The sequence below is a fragment of the Pyrgilauda ruficollis genome, unplaced genomic scaffold (assembly GCF_017590135.1).
Source record: "Pyrgilauda ruficollis isolate IOZ18807 unplaced genomic scaffold, ASM1759013v1 scaffold67, whole genome shotgun sequence".
In the NCBI taxonomy this organism is placed as follows: domain Eukaryota; kingdom Metazoa; phylum Chordata; class Aves; order Passeriformes; family Passeridae; genus Pyrgilauda; species Pyrgilauda ruficollis.
In genome coordinates, this window is record NW_024528488.1 from 3476761 (window position 1) to 3498308 (window position 21548).

Sequence of the window (21548 nt, forward strand, 5' to 3'; positions counted from 1 at the left end):
GCAAAGTGCCAGCTGCAAATCCAGGGCCAGTATTCCCAGGAAAGGGGGAATTTGGGAGTCGTGGTTTGTGGCATTATCAGGACTAGGAACTGCAACTACGCCGACTTCAGCCAAGAGCATCTTGATCATAAAAGGAAAAAAAACCAAAAAACACAACAAACCAGAAGTACCACAGTTTAATTCAGATATGATGAAAAGCTTTTATTCTTACCCCAGCTTCTAATTTTGGTAATGTAACCATTTCTACTGCCACAATCCCAAAAAGCAAGGCCATTATTTTTAAATGGAAAACGTTCCTATGAAACGCAGAGAGGCAGTTTTATATTAGAGGGAAAGAACAAAGGAAAGAACAAAGGAAGTGCCCAAAATTTTCCACTATGAACCCTTCTGGCTTGATATTTATTTCCCTGTGCCTCCCACCATAATTTTAGCCAAACTCTTGGCTCAATTTCACTCGGAACATGAACTCCCTTCTGCACCAAATATTTCCCTGCTTGGAAACAAGCTCAAGCCCACCCCACGGGTGCACAGGCCCAGATCCAAGAAGTGAGGGGTCACTTATACTTACCCCTGAGGCATGGGTGACAGTGCTGCTTGCACTGGTGCTGCTGCTGCTTGCAGGGGTTTGGGGGCTGTCCCTGCACTGTCCCCCTCTCCAGCAAGCTGCTCAACCATGGAGTCCCCATGGCTGCAGCACAGCCTGGGGGAGCTCTGCTGGCTCTCGCAGTGGTGCCACATTTCCACCCTCACACGTGTCCCTGTGGCTCTGCCACTCATCTCTCCTCCAGAAGGCAGGGGCCTCTGCAGCCTGCAAAGCCCCAAAACTCCCACTGAGTACAAGAAAACCCCCTGCGTAGGAAAATAAATGTATTCTGTGCTCTCTCTGAGCTACCCACAGCCAAGCAAATATGGGCACAGTTGGCTCCTACCATGGCTTTGTTCTTTAAAAACATGTCCTTTCAGTCAGACCTGTCCTGGCACATGTGGCTGTCATTAGACAGACAAGAGAGATGCTCTCTGACTCCTGCTCGTAGCACTGCACCTCTGCATTGCACTTGTCACCCAAGGCATCCACAGCCCAGTGGGAATCACACTGCTTCCACAGCAGGAGGGCTTGGGAACGCTGTCCCCAGGAAGGTGCAGTGCTCAGGGCACCGAGCCACCTGCACCAGCTGCCCCCTGACAGCACCAAACAACAGAAGAGAGGGGCAGCAGCTGCAGGCCCTGCCAGCTCAGTGCCCAGCCTCAGCAAGGGTAGTGACAGGGCAGTGACAGTGACCCAGACAAGCCTCTCCATCTGCAGGTGTCAGAGGCACAGTCTGGCCTGTCTTAGCTGAGTTTGGGGATCCTGTGGGTAAAGAGTTTCTGGGTGCAGACTGGGCAGTTTTTGCAGACCCTCACTGAGGACTGATGACCTGGAGTGAGTTATAAAGGCTGAACCCAAAAGGCAGTGAAAAAAGTGACAGGTCAGAGGAGGAACTGGGACAATCCCCTGATTTGGAGCCACCTCAGGGGCTGCCATCAAGGCAGTGCCAGCAGCAGTGCTAAGGACCTGAGCAAAGGCCCTGGCAAGGCAGCCACAGGGTCTGCCTTGTGAAACAGCAAGCACTGCCTCAGCACCAGGTCAGACATCATCCAGCTGAGTCTGTTCCCCCTCACTGCATCCCACCCCCAGATGAAGCTTCCTCCTCATCCTCAAACAGACTGTCTGAGCTGTCAGAGAAGAAATCCTCCAGTTCCTCCTGCCTCATCTTGGACTCCAGAGCAGTGATGCGCTGCTTGAGCTTCATCTGGGCGTCGTTGTACTCAGTCAGGAGCCGGCCAAAGCGGGTGTGCAGCGTGTCCAGGTTCGAGGCCACGCTGTCCAGCCTCTCCTCCATGCTCTTCCCTTCTGCGCTTTCCTCTGCAGCTGACTCATCCAGCAGCCCTTCCTTCATTAGGATCTCCCTGCCACGCTCCTCCAAGATCCTTTTGGCATCAGGATACTCTGTGACTGCTTCCATGAGATCTTCCTTAGACAGGCAGAAGAGATCAGAGTAGCCCAAGCTGCAGATGTTGGCTGTGCGTCTGTTGCCCATCTTGCAGCCTTTGATGTTGAGGATGCTGATCTCACCAAAGCAGCCCCCTGCAGTGAGCAAAGCATACTGTGTCACGCCATCATCCGCCACCACGGCCAGCTTGCCCTCCTTGATGATGTACATCTCCTTCCCGATGTCCCCTTTCCGGCACACGTAATCGCCCGGGCTGAACACCTGAGGGCGAAGCTTCAGCACCAGCTCCACCAGCAGCCCTGCCTCGCAATTCTGGAAAATCCTCACCTTCTTCAGCGTCTCCAGGTGAACATTGATGGCAATCTCTGCCCTTAACTTATCAGGGAGGTTCTTGAGGACCTCCCGTTCGTCTACTGCCTTTTTGTTGGTCCACAGGTAGTCGAACCACTTGATGACTTTGGTTTCCAGGTCTTTGCTCACCTTGCGGAACTGCATGTAGTGTTTGACGGCATCGATTTTGGCCTGGAACTCCGCCCTGGTGGCGTTCATGTTGGAGATCATGGACCCCACGTTGCCCACGATGGTGGCGAAGATGAGGACGCCGATGAGGAAGTCAAAGATCACGAAGAGGTACTCCTCATCCCGCACGGGGGGAGGGGTCTCCCCAATGGTGGTCAGGGTCAGCGTGGACCAGTAGAGGCAGTAGACGTACTCGCGGGTCAGAGAGCCGTACTCGGGGTCTGTGACGTTGGGGTAGACCCAGGTGTCCTCCCCGAAGCCTATGGCCTTGGAGATGGCGTAATAAATGCAGGCGTTCCAGTGGATGATGACCAGGATGTACAGAACCAAGTTGCTGATGCGGAAGAGGTTGGGGTGGCTGGTCCTGGTCTCGGTCCTGTCGAAGAACTCAAACATGCGGGAGAAGCGCAGCAGCCTGTTGAAACGCAGCTCAGGGCAGTGCAGTCCCACCCAAAAATAGGCCAGGTCTGTGGGCAGGGTGGAGAGAACATCCAGCTTGAACTGGAGCGTGGGGATGTAGTTATCCCGTAACTTCTTCAGGTCCTTAACCAGGAGGCCCTGTTCCAAGAACCCTAAAGAGAAGCAAATCACAGCATTATCTTGGTTGAAGTTTGACTTTTCTGCAGGTTTTGTGAGCACCTGGGCAATAGTCTATGATATGCCATGGATTTGTGTGCATAAATACACAGGGTCACCCAAATATTACCAGCTCCTGCTCTACTCAGTTTGTTATCACTCAAGGCCTTCATCTGGCAAAAACCACCCAAAGATATAACTCAGGGATTTAGTCTCTTGCCACGAAGGAAAAGGAACACAAAGGTTTCCATTCTCCAGATCATGAATTATTGCAGTTCTGTCAGAAAACGTACAGCCAAGTGCTGCCTTCCGAGAACATTAAATTCTACCATTTTTCCATGCAGATAATTCATTAGCTGAACTGATGCAAAATCAGAGATACAGACCTTCAACTATGCCCGAATACGAATAGTAATGCAGGTAATTTTGTACAATTATTCAAAGGTGAAGTTGAAAGCTGGGATGATTAATCTTTCATATTGAAACTTGCTCCATTTCTCAGATCTTCTAATTAGATTCTTTCTCTGGAGACTTTTTCCTACTAGTGAACACCAAGGTAGGCAAAACCCTCCTTCTAATGGAACTGTGGATTGGGCCTGTCCCTTGCAGCTCATCTCCACTTGTAAGGGATTAAAGGAAAGCCAGGATGCTGCTCCTGCTCACCTGTGTGCAGGCGGATCACTGTGTCCCCGAGGTAGAGAGCATCTGAGATGTAATCCAACACCAGCCACAGCACAAAATAGGTCTTTTGCAGGTCAGTGAAGCAAGCCCTGGAGGAAGGTCATCAAGCAGGGTGTGAGACCACAAATCCCCACATCTTCTCTAACTATTACAGCTGAATGTTGGCTGATCCTGAGGCACCCAACTCTGCAACAGAGCTTGGCCACTGGGCACTCCTCTTCTAGGAATTAAAACTCCCTGCTCTGAAAAATCTGCCCTCCCTTGATGGAGGTAAAGCAACACCTTGAAACCACCTCAAAAATTACCCTGAAACCAAGGCCCTTTCCAGCTGAGCCAGAATTCACAGTGATAAGGGAGGGTCTCTTTACTCTCAGTGCCCACCAGCCCCAGCACCACCAGTGTCAGTTTGGTCCTGGTTGAGCCACAGCCACCAGGTGATCAGGAGGGTCAGAGCAGGCAGGAGCCCTACAGCCTCCCAGCTCACCTGGCTACGAGCAAGCACCAGTTATAGAGGACAGGAACTGCAATCACAGCCAGCCAGCGGTAATAGCAGTCCCCCGCAGGGTCCACCACAAAGAACAGCCATTTCCTCCTGGAAGCAGAGAGGAGAGCAGTGTATTTGGAAAACAGGGTTGGAACAAACCACGTGAGCCATGTCCTTCATCCCTTGCACCACACTGCCTCCAGCAGAGCTGCAGCTTGGGTGCCAGCCTGTGAGCCAGGACCAGTCCCAGCAGTGCTGAATCCCAGCACTGTTCAAGCTCCTTTATCCCTAAAACTGAGCCAAGAGTGCAGCAGAAGAGGAAGCTGTGGGATGGTGAGGCAAAGCAGGTGGCCCACATGACACAGCACCCCAGTGGCAGAGCCGGGAACAGATGCATGGAAGGGGGGATCAGAAAAGTTCTCATGATGTGCATGACATTGCTTCTCCCAGGTGAGGCAGGGACCAGTGCCAGGCAGATCTGAAGAGTAATTGGAACAGGAAGGAAATTGTGCTGCAGATCAGTGGCAGCACCAGGAGGGGCTGCCCAAGCCCCAGAGCAGTGGCCCCGGGGGCAGCTGGCACGGCAGGGCTGCCTCCTGTGCCTCCTGCAGGCTGCACAGCCCGGGCTCCAGCCTTTGAACTGCTCCCAAGTGTTTGATCCTGCTCGCCTTGGGACGCTGAGATAAGAAGTGTGTGCTCCAGTTGCCAGATTCACTGGAGAAGCTGGGGAAGGGAAACTCTGTGGCTGTGTTGATAGGCTTATAGCAGCCTGGTGGGGCAAAACACCCTCTCCCTCCTTCCCTCCCTCCCAGCTTTTGAACACACAAAACTCCCTCCAGTGATAGAAAAGAAAAACAACCCACTTGCCAACAGTTTCCCCATGCCCACCCCATTACTCCTGGCAGCTTCAAAGGGAGAGCCCCTGCTTGGAAGTCTCCTTTCTCTGGAGTACAGGCAGTGCCCAGAGTTTGGGGACTGGCACTCATCTCAAAGCCAGCCCCAGTCCCTCATGTTCACCCTCTGGGCACCCACAGACAAGTGTGATCCAGCCTCCCCATTAAAGGGGCTTATTATTAGCCAGAAAGTGCAGCTTGAATTTGTTTTTTGAGGAAGAGACTCTGCTCCCTAGGACATACAGCAGTGCCACAGGGGAAGTTCTGACTCACCTGCAGCCAGCAGCCACAACCACCAATAACCCCAGTAATGCTGTTAATGATGTTGGTAATTTCAGCTTCTTTTTTTTACCAGTGCTGCCATAACAGGAGGCCAGAGTCACTAATTTTACACTGGCAGCAGGGCCAGGGCTGGAAAAACAGAGTTAACCCAGGAAGAGGGAATAATCATCTGCCTCTTCCCAAAGGCTTTGGAGCCATGGAGCCTGCCACGGCCATGAGCAGCTCATGTGTGGGATTACCAGACCTGGGGCTGTTCTTACCTGTGGAGCTGAGGGCCTAGAAAACCCCAGCAGTTCCCACTGGACCCCCAGAACCCGCTGGCACTGAGCAGCCCTTTCACAGCACACTTCAGCTCCTTCTAGTCATGAACAAGCCCCCTTAGCCTCACAGGGCAGAACAGTCTTTTCTTCCATTACTAGTAAAGACCCAGATACAAGGCTCAGATTATTTTTCTCCTACAGAAAACAATTATTTCTTGGTGTTTTAATTACCACATATAATGGTAGGGTCCAGAGCAGTCTGTGAGCTTTGCCCTCTAATTAGCCAGCAGAGGAAAAGCCAGGTTATTGCTTCTCACCAGGAGTGTGAGCTGAGGAGATGAAAGGGCTGGATTTGAAAGAGTCTTTTCAGAAAGCTGCTCTTTGTGGGGGCACAGGCAGCAAACACACTCCCTTCATCCTGCAGATGATGAATGAGAGTGGCAAACCCCAGTTTTGTGGCTCCTGGGTGGAGCCCTGCATCCCTTGGCTTGTGTCCAGCCCCTCACATGCACAAGCTGCAGGTGCATCTTATTACAGACTCCAAAAACAACCCTAGTGTGGGACTGGTATGAAACTGGGGAGGTCTGATGTGTTTCCCACCAGGGCATGGACCAGGAGGGAAGGTCCTTGGCTGAGGGACAGGCCAGGTCTGAAATTTCACAGGGACAGTCCACCAGCTCCTGTGTGTCAGGAGAGCCAGGCTGGCTGCCAAGACGGGCTGGAGGGCAGGAGGGACCCTTCCCACCACTCCACCCCACTTCCTTCTTTCCCACCCCCCTGGGACTGTCAGCAGAGCCAGGCTGGCTGCCAAGACAGGGGCTGGAGGGCAGGAGGGACCCTTCCTACCACTCCACCCCACTTCCTTCTTTCCCACCCCCTGGGAGCCCCCTGAGCTCCACACACAGCTGATCCCCAGCCAAGGACGGCCGGGACCACAGGAAAGGGACCCTACTTTTTGTTTAACTTCTCAGTTTCCTCATCCTGAAGCTCATCACCAGCTCCTGCAGCCACTGTCAGGAGCTCAGGGCCTTGGAAACGCTCCAGGAAGGGGTCTGGCCTCTGCTGCTCCTCGTGCAGGCTCTTGTTGGCCCAGTCCCTGAGCACCAGCACCAGCCGGACTATCCTGCATGGGGGAGACAGGCACACCCAGGCGCTGTTAACAGAGCAAGGACAAAGCAAAAGCTTCAAAAGAGTCATCACGGGAGCTGCAGTTTTGCAGGAGAAAACTCTCACAGCTCCCTCTCAAGCACTAGAATTTGTGTTTTATGAGGATGTGGGACCAAAAATAAACAAGCAATAGAGACCACCCTATAGAGTTCCACAACTTCTACCCCAGTCCTGCTGTCAGTCCCACAGGAATAGGAGGAATCTGTGGGGGACTGAGGCAGAGGGAGGCTGCCTGCAGGGAAAGGAGCCTCTGAGCCCAGTGCAGGTGAAGCCATCCCCACCAAAACCCTCTCCACGAGCACTGGGGCACAAAGAGCAGCATCCACAGGCACTCATCCCATGAATTCCATACAGCAGAAGGGGATCCTCACCCCACAGAAGGCCCCAGTGCCACGGCCAGGCACAAAAGGCTCACCCCACACCAGGGGACACACCAGTACCTGGCCAAGGCTCCCTGGCCTTGGAAAGCGTGGTCAGCCCTCTGCTCCCTCCCAGGCAGGCTGGCTCCTCTCTGCAGCTCTGAGCTGGTGCCATCCTGGGTTGAGCAGTTCCTGCCGTGGGGAAAAAGGGGGGTTGTTGTAGTAGTGAACCCTGGAATGGGGAATAATGAGTATTGACTCCATGATTGTAAAAGACTGATTAAATGTTTTATTAAGTTATACCATACTAGACTAAAAAAAAAACCCTGTGATCCTTACAGACAGTCACAACACAGTTTTGACCTAATTGTTTAATTAATTAAAACACTATCACCAGAGTCTAATTAAGAAATCCCTTTTGGTAAATAATCTCCATAACACATTCCACATGTGTCAAACAACAGATGTAGCAAGTGAAGATAAGAATTGTTTTGCTTCTTTCTCTGAGTTTTCTCACAGCCTTCCCCAGAAATCCTGGGAAAAGTTTGTGTCTCTCTGTTCAGAGGGTATGTGATACCACAGGGTTAGGGTTTTGAAAAGCACAAAGTCCAGGGCTCCAGGCGCACTGCAGCTGCAAAGGGCATCCCAGGGGGAACACAAAACTGCCACAACATCCCTTCCTTCACAGCTTTTTCCCTGGAACCAGCCCTAGCCCTAGGCTGATTTCCTGCCTAGGGCTACTCCGTGCCACCATGGCACTGCCACTGTAGGAAGCTGGCAGCAGAGATTGGGCACCACAGCCCTGCCCGTGCCAGGCTTTCCCTCCCCTGCCCAGCAGGGCCCCCCTCAACCAAGGCAGGGACAGGCTGACCTGCTGGTGCTGAGCCCTGTCCCCTCCGTGTCACCCCCGGGCTGGTGGCTGGCCGGGGAGCTGTGCACACCATTGCTCTTGGCTGGCATCCTCAGGGAGAGGGGACCACGGGCACACGCCCTGCCCCAGGGACCTGCAGCAAGCACAGAACAGCCACAAGGGAACACATGCAGGACACAGCGCAGGGTCTGAACACAGGAATCCAGCACAGCGTGGGAAGAGAGGGTCCAACACCATGGCATGGGCCCACACCGTGTTTCCCAGGAGTCCTGCAGGGCATTTTGTTCTCTCCAGGAGATCCCACAGCTGCCTGGAGCCATGAAAGATGCTCTCCTCATCGTTCAGGCTCCTCATTCCTTGCCAGAGGAACACCTCTTTTTCCTTCTCTTCCCTGCTTCTGCCTCCTCTCCTTTGCTTTTCCTGCTCTCCTGGCCTTCTGTTGCCTGGCCTTGCCTGCCCCTCCCCTTCCCACTCCTTGCCTTGTGCACTCCTTTTCCCTGCCCCTCCCTTGCCTTGCCTTTCCCAGTCCAACCCCTCCTTTACCTTGCTTGCTTTCCCCCTCCTTGCCTTACCTTCCTCTCCCCTCCTTTGCCTTGCCTGCCTCCTCCTCCTTTGCCTTGCTTTGGGTTGCCTTGCCTGGCTTCTCTATGCTTTGCCTTGTCTTTCCTTTCCTTATCTTGTCTTTGCTTTCCTTATCTCCTCTCCTTTCCTTTCCTTATCTTGTCTTTGCTTTCCTTGTCTCCTTCCCTTTCCTTCCCCTTCCCTCTCCTCCCTTGCCCTGCCTGCCCCTCCGTTCCCCAGGACACCGGTGCCACCATCGCCCACTTACGAGCCCGGCGTCCCCCGGAGCCTCGAGCGCTGCCTCAGGCGGGCTGGCAGGGCTGCCAGGGGAGCATCCCTGCCCCAGGAGCTTCCAGGGCTTTTACAAGCACGCAGGCAGGGCAGAAGAAGCGGAGGTAGGGGCGCGGTGGCCGGCGGTGGCAGCGGGGACAGCGTGGCTGTCACCGCCCCGCAGCATCCTCGGTGCCCCGGGCAGCAAGGCGCTCTCCGAGGAGCTGGCAGCAGCAGCAGCACCGTGCCTGGGGATGAAAGGGGAGGAGGGAAATGTGCTGCTCGGGGATGCTCCATTCCCTATGCACGCGTTCCCTGCTCCACCCGCCCCTCAGCTCCTCGGGGGCTGGAGGGACAGTGCCCAGCTGGAGATGGCAGCCACGCTGAGCTGCTCTGTGTCCAGGGGCCCTGGGTCACCTGCACCCAGGGACAGGCACAGCCAGCAGCCCCAGCTGGGCTCAGGTACTGCCACGCCAGGGGACGCACCTGGATTGCTGCCAGGGTTCTGCTCCACTGCCCTCCCAGCCCCTGCCCTGGGGAAGAGCAAAATGGTGACTATTTCCCTGCTTCGGAGGCTGTGCCACAGCTACTGCTAGGATGGAAAACTGGGAAAAGCAGAGACGTTTTAACACCCTCACATCCACCTCTTTGTCTGCTGGCAGAGCAGGGGAACAAAAGTGCTGCTCTGGAGTCCCAGCAAAGAGAGCTGCAGAGTTTGAAGGTGACCATGAAATGCACCTTTCACCAATTTCTGCCCTCCTATTTTGCCCAGGAAGTTATTCTAATGCCCAGTTAGCAAAAAAAATCTGCATCCCCAAGGCAATCAGGAAGAGGTCAGTTTTTCTCCTCTCCCTCAGGATGTAACCATTTGCAGTGGCTGAGGCTGGATCTGTCCCTGACAGGCACATGGAGTGCTGCACCTTGTGCAGGGCAGATCTGAAAGCACCAGCACCAGGAGTCTCTTTTATCTTTGCTATCAAAGGTTCACCTTTTCCTTTCCCCTTCAAAGCCTTAAATTCCACTTGTTCTGATCTCCCTGAGCACCCACGCAGCAGGGAGTCCAAAGGAACACAGAATTTCTCAGCCTTGGCTGGGGCTGTGGCTCCTGGGCGAGCACCCAGCAGCACAGGATGTCACCCTGCTCTTGTCCCACATCACAGAGCGTGGGTGACAGCTCACCAGGAGCACTGGCAGCAACGTGCCCCCCTTCCAATTCTCTTTTTGCTCCCTGCCTGCAGCTGCCTCCAAAAGGAACATGGGAACTCCAGGAGCTGCTCCCTCGAGCACCATCGTGCACAAAACACTTTATTTGCTGTGCAGTTGTTGTGGCAGTGGCCCCTGGGGACACCCAGCTCTGCCACGTGTGCTGCCTTGGGACAAAGCAGCCAGGAGGAGGAGGCAAGGGAGAGAAAAAAGGAAATAAAACATCACACTCCAACAGGGACAGCATTAACCAGAAGCTTTTCTACTCAAGACTCCCCCTCAGCCATGGGGCTGAGACACCCACGAGCAGGTCACAGTCCAGCTACCAAGGGAATAAACCTTACCTGTTCCCACTTACTGGGGCATCAGGACCAGACTCCACAGAAAATAAACACGTCCAGAACACACAGAGTTTATTAAAATATGCATTTTGTGGTCAGTGCTTCCAGATTTACACCAGCATTTATGCCTTACATAGAAGTCATGTCATCCACAACCTGAAAGTAACTAGCTCATGAGAACACACCCAGTTTGGCCACCTCTCCTCCAAACACCTTCAAGCCACACTTGGAAGGTGGTGTGCCTTCCCAAAGTCATCCCTTCTCACCCTAAAATAAACCCCAAACACAAGCTTCCTCCACAACACATTAACACCTCTCGAAGGAGAGAAACCAGACAATTTACCTCATTTCCTGGCCTGACTCCCACCCCCTTACACAGAACGGGAGTGGCAGGTCCTCTGCTGACCCTGCCCACAAGGCACAGGAGCCACCTGCCCTGCACATCCCCCTGGCACAGCACAGCACACCGAGCCCACCACAGCACCCTGGCTCTGGCCTGCAGGAAATGCAGCACTCAGCTCAGCAATCAGCCACAGGTTCAGAGCTGCAATTACTTGGGGACAGTTATTTATTAGTCCCTGTCCAGCTGCCAGGTTTACAGTCACGGACGCTTGACACGGTGTCAAGCAGAAAACACCCGAGCACTGATGTCTGTAAATAAGCTATGGGGACATCTGGATGACATGTAGATCCAGCTATAATTAGGTACAGGTGACACAGAGAGGTCCTGTTAAGCCTTGCCAGAACCTGCCCCCAGGGCCTGCATGCACAACTCCAGCAGATGTGCTGGATGAACCTCCAAAAACATCTCAAAGTCACCTCAGAATCAAGTGTTAATAAACTCTGGAGAAGGGAACAAACAGAAAAGCTGTTAAACTGAGCTTGTTCACAGCTAAAGAGCAACTGGGTCAGGAATTTCTCTCACCCATGTTCTTGCACCATCACTGAAGTTGCAGCTTGGCAGCAAGACCTGGGAGAGACACTCCTCCACTCCCCTCTGCCACGGGGAGCCTAACAAATATCTATTTTCCCTGACCTTTTTGGTGCTATTGCTGTTGCTCTGAGGTTTTATAATCCAGAGAGTCACCATGGGGAGGTTTCCAATGTAAATCTCTCTGGGAAAGAGCCAAGCCCCTGGACAAGCCCAGATGTCAGCAAGGCTCTTACATTTGAACATCTGCAAACCTGCTGTGGCTGCAGGGATGGGAGCTCCTGGCCCCTCCAGCTCCACTCCTGGAAGAGGGGCTGTGGCACAGGAGACTGGCAGCACCACCTCCACCAAGCAGCAGCTGCACAAGGAAGAAAAGAAAACCCAGCAGAAGTTTAGAAACACTCAGTCACTCTACAGAAGTGAGGAATAGACCACAGCAGCTGGCTGAGAACTTTTATGGGGTCAGAGCTGAGATCTCCAAGGTGGGATGTGGCCAGGCTGTGACTGTAACAGGACCCCACAAACACTCAGCTCCTCAGGTTTGCATCTCCTCTGGCAGCCTGAGGGCAACTGCACAGAACAGACACCTCCTGTGCCAGCCACCAGGCTTTTCAGAGACCTCAGCTCTGCACAGCAGCTTCTCACACCTTCACTGTCACCAAGGCCTGAAGGACACACATTCTTGAGGGTCCACAGTACAAAAAACAGTCCTAGTCAAGAAAAAAAGAGTTTCACTGCTGGCAAGTACATGAGAAGTGCTCCTGTCCCTGCCCTCACCCACCCTCCCAGGTGAGCAGGGGAGGCTGGGCACGGGCTGTCATCTTCTGAGCCAGAGCCACGTGTTGATGAGGCAAGCAGAGATCATCACCGAGTACACCAGGGCCTCCTTCTGTCTCCAGGCGTGGCACTGCTCCTCCAGCACACGCAGCCTCCCCGAGATCCTGGCCAGCTGCAAGGGAAGCACAGGGGCACTGTCACACCCAGAGGCATGGGACAGCAGGGGATGCACAGGTGGGAGCTGCTGCTCCTCCAGGTCCTCCTTCTCTAAAGGTCCTCCTCTTTGTGAGGGAGTGGCAGCAGCACCTCGGGTCTGCAGCAGATGCTTCAGGAAAAGATTGTTCCCATCAGAGAGCATCTGAGCCCCTCTCACTGCCACCAGAGGGGTCTGGCTGGGTCCTGCAGCCCCTCAGGGTAGGAGCTCGATGGATCAACAGACATGTAAGTCCTCTCCTTAAGGCAGGACCAGTCTGACAGCACCAGCCCACCAGGACTGAGCAACTGCTCCCTGCAGCCTCCGCACCCAGCCCTGTGGCCTTCCCAGCAGCATGTGCAGCCATCTCACCTGCCTTCTCATTGCTGCCACCTCCGTCACCCCGGCCTCCTCCAAGGGGCTCTCTGCACCTGGGACGGGCTCCTGGGAGCTGGGGAGGAAAGCAGAGATGCAGGTGGACCAGAACTGCTCGTGGGATGCAGCTGACCCCCAAAATGCAGCACGGGGAGCTGAGCCATGCAGGGAGTGTGTGCCAGGCTGTGCTGCACCAGGAGGAAGCAAACAGCACCTGCACAGCATCCCCTGATCTCTCCTGAGCCCCCAGCATGCACCCAAAGGGGCCAGACAGACAGACAGCACATGGCAAGACAGGTAACAGGAAACACGTGCTTGTATTTCTTTAGAGGTGCAACAGAGAGAAAACATTTCTACTAAGCATCCATCCTCTGTAGTCCCAGGAATTCACTGAGGGCTGGACAAAACATCTTTAGGGGCAGCCAGGTAAAGAGGTGCCACAGGACAGTGCTGAAGTGGAGGGGTGATCCCATTTACATCAGCAGGTGAGGAAGCTGCCATCAGCTGGAGGGAGCTATCACTTTTTGCTCTTGTAGCACATTTTACCTGCAATTTGAAACATAAACAAGCAACCCAAATGTTCATCACCTTCTTCCCTCCCTGGAAACACAGGGCCCCCACTGGAATGAGCTGCTGCACTGGCAGAGGCAGCACAGACCACTGGTCTCCAGGGCAGTCCCTGGAGGCACAGCCTCACTGCAGGGTCCACACCACTGAGTCACAAAATAAAGTGCATCCACAGTGAGAAAAATATAAATTCCTGTCATCATAGGCTAGCCCAGAGTCAGCTGTTCTATCACCAAAAATCCCCTGTGCACACCAATAACTCACACAGGCACTCACTGATCCCCTGGGGGTTAACAAACACCTAACCCCACTCCTTGGAGCCCTGGGGGGGAGAGGGTGTTTATCCCTGTTTGCAACATGATGCTGATCTCGCTGAAGACAAGCCAGAAGAGCATGTGGAGATTCACTGAATCCCTGTCTGAAACTACATTTGTGAGATAATACCTGCACAAAATGTAGCTGCAGTGTAAAATGACAGTCACAACAGAAAGAAAATGCTATTTTCCCCAGTAGAGAACCATGAAAAAAGGACACATCCTGCAGCTTTTCACTCAAAATCCCAGCTGATACAGGTAGAAACCCTTTAAAGTAGACTAGAAATTGCCTTCTGGTGACTCATACCCTTCAAGAGGTCACTGTCAGATATTCCAGGCTCTGTCTGAGATCAGACTTTGCTAAAATTTCAGGACAAACAAGCCAGCACAGTCTTTTGTTTTTTTTATTGTTGCACAGGGGTACAAAGCTGTCATATTGAAGGGATGTCTGCATCTGAAGGGATGAAAAGTACTAAGAAGAAGTGTTTGAGGGTGTCTGGTTTCAAAAGGAGATCAAGGCCTGGCGAGGAGCCCCAGAGTGACCCCACTGCATTACAGCAGCTCTGCAGGCTACCACGGCCTGCATGTCCTCCACTGCTGGAGGGAGGAGGGAGAAGGTCTTTTGTAGCCACTAACCAGATCTCTTGGTCATTAAGAAATGAAAAATATGTCTGAAGACAGCCTCAGTCTCCAGTTTTTAAAGCAGAGACATCACTTTGGATCCTCAGCAAGCAGCAGCCAGCTGGGGAGGGAAGGCAGGATGTGCCCTGATGATGGATGCTGGTTCTCCTCCCTTTCTGCCTGGAGGCTTTGCTCAAGGAGAATGAGGAGTATTTAGATGTTCCTCCAGGTGCTCAGCAGCCTTGGAGCAGTGGGGACACCTTAAGGCTGCAAGGATGTCTTTGAGCAAAGAGAACTTACCGCAGTGGCACAGATGAGGGTGGTGGAGATGGTTCCTCCAGCACATCTGGAGGGACTGAGGCCACTGCACACCCGCTCCAGGGAGCACAAAGGGACACCCAGCCTGGCCAGGGGCCCTGGCTGTGGGATGAGTGCAGCCAGTTCATGGAAAGGCTCATTAAGAGTGACCAAGGCACAGCCAAAGGTGCTGGGAGCCCGCAGGAGAGGCTGTCTCAGGGACAGCACTTGGGCCAGGCCGTCTGCTCTGGATTTTCATTCCCTTCACACACCCCTCTCCAACAAGCTATGAAAGCACAGAAATTTAGTCCTTGCTTAGCAGCAACCCCCGAGCAATGCCACAGCAGCACAGGGTCACTCAGGGTGCCCAGGGTGTTAAGCTGAGCAGCAGACTCAAGCCTGGCTGGGTTAGTGAGGTGCACCAAGGCCTGGCACCCAGAGCTGGCACACAGGACAAGTGAGAAAAGAAGTCCAAGGCAGCCATGCAGGACCATCCTGCAGCCCAGAGCTTAGAGCTCATGCCTGGCTCGTGCCCCAGCAAGGCACAGGCCAGTCCTTGCACAGTGACAGAGGGCTGGCTCAGGACAAGTCACCTGCACGGCGCCGGGTCCCACAGAGAGTCCTGGACACGGTGGAAGAGCACCTGGCCCAGGAGGTACATGGTCTGGAAGATGTTCTGCATGGAGTAGATCCTGCCTGCCTCTGTGAAGAGGGGGAGTGGGGTACGGGGAGCAGGCAGGGGACAGGAGTCTGGCCTGGGTGCACAGAGAATCACGCCTGTTACTCCCTGTCTTGCATGACAGGGCACAGCCTGGCACCAGGCACTGCCCCTCATCCCTTCAGCAGCTCCAACATCTCTGGGCAATGCCACTGGCACCCAGACCCTGATGGCATCAGCTGGGAGAACCCTCTCCAGCAGCCCCCAGGCTCAGAGCAGCCACCTGATTCCTCCAAAGCCAAGCACAGTGTGCCATGCTGCCCTCCTGCCACCCAGGGCAGCTCAAGACTTCAAGTGGGACACCAGTCCCTGCTCCAGGACTAGTTCAGAGACAATTCCCCCACTGCAGAGACTCTGGAGCCCAAGGCCATGAGCAGAGACCTGGGGAACAGCACAGCTGCCTTCAAAGCTGCCCAGCACAAACATCTCTGGCAGCAAAGGCCACGTTCCTCTCATGATGAGCAGGACTTGCCAGGCACTGCATTGCTCTGATGTGGATCCCCCATGGCCCTCCCAGGACCCACTCCAGAGAGCTCCAAAACAGCCCAGTGAGAGGAGATGCTGCTCCCCACCGCCCTGGGTGACTCTGGGCCCGTGCTCACCCCTCATGGTGCTGTCCTGGGCTGTGCAAGGCCAGCTGGGCACTGTCACTCGGGGTCCTGTCCCTCCGTGCCCTGCTGCTGTGATGGCCCTGCGGGAATGGAACACAACCACGTCAGCACAGGGCTGAGCCCAGCCTGGTGCCCTGTGTGGGCTGCAGGGCCAGGGGCCCATCAGCACAGGCAGAGCACTCAGTGGGAGCTCCACAGGAGCCCCAGCCCGCTGATGCTGTGCAGGGGGGAGACATGCCCAGAGCAGACACAGGGTCCCCAGCACCAGCCTGCTGAGCTGAGCTCCAGCCAGATCAAAAACCCTGAACCGAACCCACCCAGGATCAGCTCTCAAATTTCAGGGAGGTTGAAGCACTTGAGGAGGAGGAACAGCAGCTCCAGCAGCCAAATGAAGTCTTTGCCTGCCCATGCCTGGGACCTCTCTTTGAAAGAGTTTCACACAAGGCTAAAATCTGCTTTTGGCTCTGACCCCAGAACCCTTTACACTGCTGTAATGAACCAGCTCTGCCACACACTTCATCAAGAAGGAAAACAGGACTTAAAAAGTAGCAGCAGCAGCCAGTGGTGAGACTGCAGCTACCTTAGCCTACCTCCTGCCCACAAAACGCAGCAGGAGATGTGGCTGGATCAAGGTCCCAGCACACAGGTGTGCACTGGCTCTGGGTCAGAAAGAGATCCCACCATCCCTACCCCCTCACTCCTAGGGCCTCCTGGAAGATGAATCCTGGCTTGGGGTGACAACAGCTATCTGGAGAACCCCAAATTTGGGACTGCTCCTGTTCCCCACCCCAGCAGCCCGTCCCTGCCTGTACGGTACCGATCGCTTGCGTCGCTGGGCGCTGGCTCTGCTGGCTGGGGGCAGGAAAGGGAGGGCCCCAGAGGGGTCTGGAGACACGTGCACCACAACAGAGGGGACCTTCCTTGGCTGGGTCAACAGCACTGGCCTCAAACCGGTGTCTGATGTCTCTACAGGAAGGAGAGAGGGAAGAATTAAGCCAACCTGAATGGCCTCAGGAGGGGGAAGAAAGATGCACCCAAGTGGAGAGTCAAGCCTGTGTTTAGTGCCAGATGAACACTATGCCCTGGGTTTTCTGGGCAGCCCAGAGAGGCAGAGGCACTGCTTCAGGACAGCAAGGTTTCAGAGCTGTTTGTCAAAGACAGGGCCAAATGTCCTGCATCCCAAAGCAGGGACCCTAGCAAAGGCCAAGAGGGAACTGCAAGAGACATGGAGGGAGATGTCTTTACATTTTGCTCCTCACCTGTTGGACTTAAGGCCCCTCCAGACTTCTGTTGGTGACCTTTGCCCACCTCTTCCCAAGCCATCCACCATCCTGCCCTACACTCCTGAAGAAAACTGCCTGCATTATCTGCCCCCATCCTCTCCTCCAGCCAAGCAAAGGAAAGGGGGGGTTTATAAAGGGGTTCTACTCCCTAGGATGTTGTGCCCCACCCCAAAAGACAACCCAGGGCTTTACCTGCCAGAGAAATCCTATCAGGGATGTGCATCCGAAAGGACGCAGGGACATCCTCTGTCACTGTCCTCCTGTCCCCAGGGCTGCAGCTCTCTGCCACCTTCAGCCTGTTGGGAACCTGCATCCTCTGGTTGATGGCTTCTGTGAAGAGCAGGTCACAGCGCACACGGTTCAGGTCCAGCCCCCAAAGCGGCCACATCTGCAGGTGAAGAAGGAGGGATTACAAGGGACTTCACCCCTGGAAAGTCACAGCTGGACTAATTACCAAAGAACAGCCTTGCCCTGAATGGGTCCCAGCTGTGACTAATAAAGATAAGGGATGGGTGGGGCAGTCAGGGAGAGCCTGGAGGGAGAGGACCTTGAGGAGATCTGAGGAAGAAGGAATGACCCAGAGAGACACAAAGAAGAATGAAAGAAGGAAGAGAGTTGCTGCTGCAGAAGATCTGCTGTGAGGTTAGTCTGGGTCTCATAAAATTAGAGTCTGCAGTCACAGTCCAAGCCTGTGGTCAGAGGCAGCAAGGAAACACTTGCAGTCATATTGCAGCAGGAAATAGCCAGCAGTCAGCCTGTGAAACAAGCCAAGAGCAGAAGTTTGCTGTAGTCAGTCAGGATGGCTAAGCTGTGAAGAGGAATAAACAGGACCCTTTCCATGTTGTTAAATGAGAGTCTGTGCCTTGGCTCACTTCTACCCCTAATGAGAGGTTTGCTGCAACACACATCTTTGCAGGTGTCCTCAGGTGTCCTGGGGTTTCACACAGAGGGAAAGAAAGCTGCAAAGTGACAACAGGGACAGCTCTTCTTGCACCTGCACAGGGACAACACAACAGGCTGTAAGACAGACAAAATACAGGCAGAAACAAGGCAAAAGACAGACTCTGCAGGAGTTGTCTGGGACAAGGGGATGTCCCACAGGGGATGCCCAGCTGCCAGGGACAAGGCTGCAGGTGTCCTGGGAGCCAGGTATGAGCCTACCACCCACTGCCTTGACTGACAGCAAGGAAAGGGCTCAGCACACAGTTCAGTGCTAGTGAAAAAAAAAATTATTTTCCATCCAGAAAATAATTTTGAGGGCTGAAATCACATTTTTGTGTTCAAACACACCTTTGAGGAAAAATGAGGTTTTCTAAAAGCAAAACACACTTTTTTTGGGGGATGGACGTCCAGGTTACCACAGGAAAGGCTTTGGTGCTCAGTTTTTCTCCACACACACGATCGCTGCAGTATCCCCAGGGCCATACCCCATTCCCCCCATGATCCAGCACTCCTTGGGTAACCCACATCCAGCAAGGATGGACTTTGTCCTGAGCAGAGCTGCCAGATGCTGAACCACCCTCCCAGAGGGGAAGGAAAACCACGCATCCCCTTCCTCAGCTTGGAGCAGAGCTCCCAGCTCTGCCTTCTTCCAGGTGGGACCAAGGAGGGATGCAGCCCCCAGTTCTCCCTGCTCCTGGGAGCAGCTGACAGAAGGACCAGGACACACGATGTTGGATTATAATTTTTTTTTGGCTTAGAGATGGGGAAACTGAGAGGCGTTTTAAAAACTTTTATTCTATTTTTAGTCTTATGTAAAGGGTGAGACAATACAGATGTTATAATTGACACTACTGTAATCAGAAGTTAACAACTTCTTAATTACAATACACTTTAAATGTTTCTTGTATGATGGGTAAAACTTTTTTCTCCATGTTTTCTTTTGATGGTTTTTGGGTGTTACCACAGTGAGTTTTAAGAATTTTCTATAAATCCACTTCCCCCAATGGGACACGGACACCACCTGGGGCTTTGCAGTTCTCAGCACACACAGTGGCCCTGTGCCTCAGTTTCCCTTTTGCCGAGTCCCAGGGTTTTGAGAAGTGCTCTGGAGCCACAATGTCCCAAGACTTTCACCGAGCCACACAAGCAGAGGGCAATCAATGTACGCTTTTGGGAAAGGAGCCCCAAAAGTCACCTTCCTGGCTCCCAGCATATGCACTCTTTATTCTTTCCCAAAAATCTGTAGTTGAGGAGAAAATCCCAACAAGCAAGAGGTGCTGAGGCTGGCAGACCCCAGCCTAATCCCAGTGCTGCCCAGGCACTCCAAACATGCATGCATAGCATCCTGCACCCTCCTTGCTGGCACCTTTTGATTTCACCGTGCCCAAAAAGGTCCTTCGTTCCTTCTAGAAAAAAATCTCCACTCTAAGAGGGGCCAGCAGCAGCCAGGGCTGCCCACCACATCCCTCACTGCTGTTTCTCAGAGCACTTTGGACACCCTCACCTTCCCCAGCCCCCTTCAACCCTTTAGGATTTCACCCAGGGTAGAGGAGCAGAAGAAAATCCCTGGGGCAGGATCATGGGACCTGTCCCCTCAGCTGCCAGGCCTTGACACTCTGGGTACAGGAGGGTGGCAGAACCAGCTCTGCACCTGCCTCAACCAGCACTTCCAGTGATCACTCACCTCGTGCTACTCCCTCCTCCTCTGCCATTAAAAACCTTTTAAGTACATAGGGATTTGCCCAGCACCAGCAGTGGTGATTCCCTGCTTGCAGCCTTGCAGACACTGCATCCCTGTCCTACACTGGGTCTGTCCTGGAGGCACTGTGGGCACCCAGTGGGACCCCCACACCATCCCCAGCATCCTACCCAGCCCCAACCCATGGGTCTCATCACACACACACTCCCAAAACTCCAAAGAAACTGGATTTTTCAGGCACCCCCTTCTCAGAAACAGGACAGTAATTCCTGGGATGGTCCCAAAATGTGTCAGTCCCACAGGAGAAACCTGCCTCAGACCCCCAGCCAGGGTACACAGCCATGGAGAGCACCAGGTTTTCCTTCACATCTGTGGTGCTTCAGAGGAGCCAGCAGCCTGTGTTGCATTCCCAGGCTGTTCTCTGGGAAACCAGCTTATATTAATAACAGTAAATCTGGAGAGGGCAGATCTGTTCATTCTCTAATCACCTGTGAAACCACTGCAGCTCCCAAGGAACAGAGGGATGGGAGGGAGTGAGAAGGAGGCTCTGAGACTAAGCTATTAAGAAAGGGGGGAAAAAATCAGCTGTCAAAACTCATAAGAACAAAATGCTTAAGTGGCTGGATTTCCTCCTTTAACTTTCTTTAGGGCTTTTTCGAGCTCTTGCCAAACACCCCCCACTCGCCTGGAGAGGCTCAGCATCTGCTTTGGCACTTCTCCTTGGATTTGCAGCTACAGGGAATTTCCGGCTCACTAAACCAGAGTAGCTTTAAGTCCTGCGAGCCAGGAAAACCTGACCTGGGGAGGGAAACTCCACAACCTCCCTCTGTCCCTCTCCAGCCCGGGACACCCCAAACAAGGCAGGCGGGGTCCAACACACCCCGTTCGGGGTGGGGAGCTGGAGGGGGCGGTGGGTTTCTGCCAGCTCTGCCCTGCGGCTCGGGGACACACCGTGTCCCCCCAGAGAGGGACCCCGACACGGCGGGCTCCTCACCGGGCTGGGACACACCGTGTCCCGGCAGAGAGGGACCCCGGCACGGCAGGATCCTCACCGGGCTCGGGATGAGCCCGCTGCCTCAGCACGGCTCCGGGCACGCCGGGCGGCTGCGGGGACACACGGCAGGGGACCCGGCCGGGGAAGGCACAGGGGGGTCCCACGCCCTCCCGGCCCTGGGGACATCCCGGCCCTGCCCCGGGGACGCTGCAGCGGCCCGCAGAGCCCCGGCCCGGCCGTGCGAGCGGACAAGGGGCCAGTGCGGCCCGGGGACGGACACTTACTGTGTGTCGCAGAGCCACGCAACTTGCCGGACCTGTAAACAGCCGGGACGGGGCGGTGCCGGCAGGGGCGCCCGGCCCCCGGCGTCTAGCCCTGCCCCCGGTGCCCAGCCGGTCTCTCCCCGCTTAAAGCCGCAGCCGGTAATTAACACGTTGGGATTTATCCTGGTGGCACCTCCCCCGGCAGCCCTCGTGTCCCCAGCCGTGCTGAGCCGCGTGCTGGAACACCGGGATTGCTGTCGCCAGGGGCAGAAGCAGACCCAGGACCCTCCCCGTGTGCCCAGCCCCGGGCAAAGCCCGCTCCCCGCAGCCCCCGACCCAGCAGAGCCCCGGGGCCGCCCCGTGCCGGAGCTAATCTCGGCCCTTCGCAGAGATAAAGGATCCCTCTGGGATTAACGGCAATTTTAAACACTTCTGAATGGGGACAGGGTCCAAGACCTGACCGTAAAATCTGGGTTTGAAAGGACTTAAAATAAATCCCCCGCTG

General features: G+C 54.4%; 2 protein-coding genes across 2 annotated transcripts; both read right to left on the bottom strand.

Annotated features, from left to right (window-relative positions):
* Positions 1-1655: 1655 nt before the first annotated feature.
* Positions 1656-6883, bottom strand: CNGA2 (cyclic nucleotide gated channel subunit alpha 2). Its single transcript, XM_041484622.1, has 4 exons — positions 6639-6883; positions 4252-4359; positions 3750-3856; positions 1656-3082 (listed from the first exon to the last, which is right to left on the bottom strand). Exons 1-4 carry the CDS (start codon positions 6881-6883, stop codon positions 1656-1658), a joined length of 1887 nt encoding a protein of 628 aa, XP_041340556.1.
* Positions 6884-10513: 3630 nt separating this feature from the next.
* Positions 10514-21164, bottom strand: LOC121362803. The gene is made up of 8 exons (XM_041484623.1): positions 21065-21164; positions 17338-17533; positions 16680-16828; positions 15854-15942; positions 15127-15288; positions 12732-12810; positions 12258-12338; positions 10514-12099 (listed from the first exon to the last, which is right to left on the bottom strand). The coding sequence occupies exons 2-8, from the start codon at positions 17531-17533 to the stop codon at positions 12031-12033; spliced, it is 825 nt and encodes a 274-aa protein (XP_041340557.1). The 5' UTR covers positions 21065-21164; the 3' UTR covers positions 10514-12030.
* Positions 21165-21548: the final 384 nt, after the last annotated feature.

What these genes read in the sequence shown, in the direction of transcription:
- CNGA2 (XM_041484622.1), bottom strand. Translation starts at nt 6,883, where the DNA reads ATGACTCTTTTGAAGCTTTTGCTTTGTCCTTGCTCTGTTAACAGCGCC. An exon ending in TGGTGCTTGCTCGTAGCCAG is followed by an intron (nt 3,857 to 4,251) that starts GTGAGCTGGGAG and finishes ACCTTCCTCCAG; the next exon opens with GGCTTGCTTCACTGACCTGC. An exon ending in AGTGATCCGCCTGCACACAG is followed by an intron (nt 3,083 to 3,749) that starts GTGAGCAGGAGC and finishes GCTTCTCTTTAG; the next exon opens with GGTTCTTGGAACAGGGCCTC.
- LOC121362803 (XM_041484623.1), bottom strand. Translation starts at nt 17,533, where the DNA reads ATGTGGCCGCTTTGGGGGCTGGACCTGAACCGTGTGCGCTGTGACCTG. An exon ending in TGATAGGATTTCTCTGGCAG is followed by an intron (nt 16,829 to 17,337) that starts GTAAAGCCCTGG and finishes TCCTTCCTGTAG; the next exon opens with AGACATCAGACACCGGTTTG. An exon ending in TGGGACCCGGCGCCGTGCAG is followed by an intron (nt 12,811 to 15,126) that starts GTGACTTGTCCT and finishes TTTCCTCCCCAG; the next exon opens with CTCCCAGGAGCCCGTCCCAG.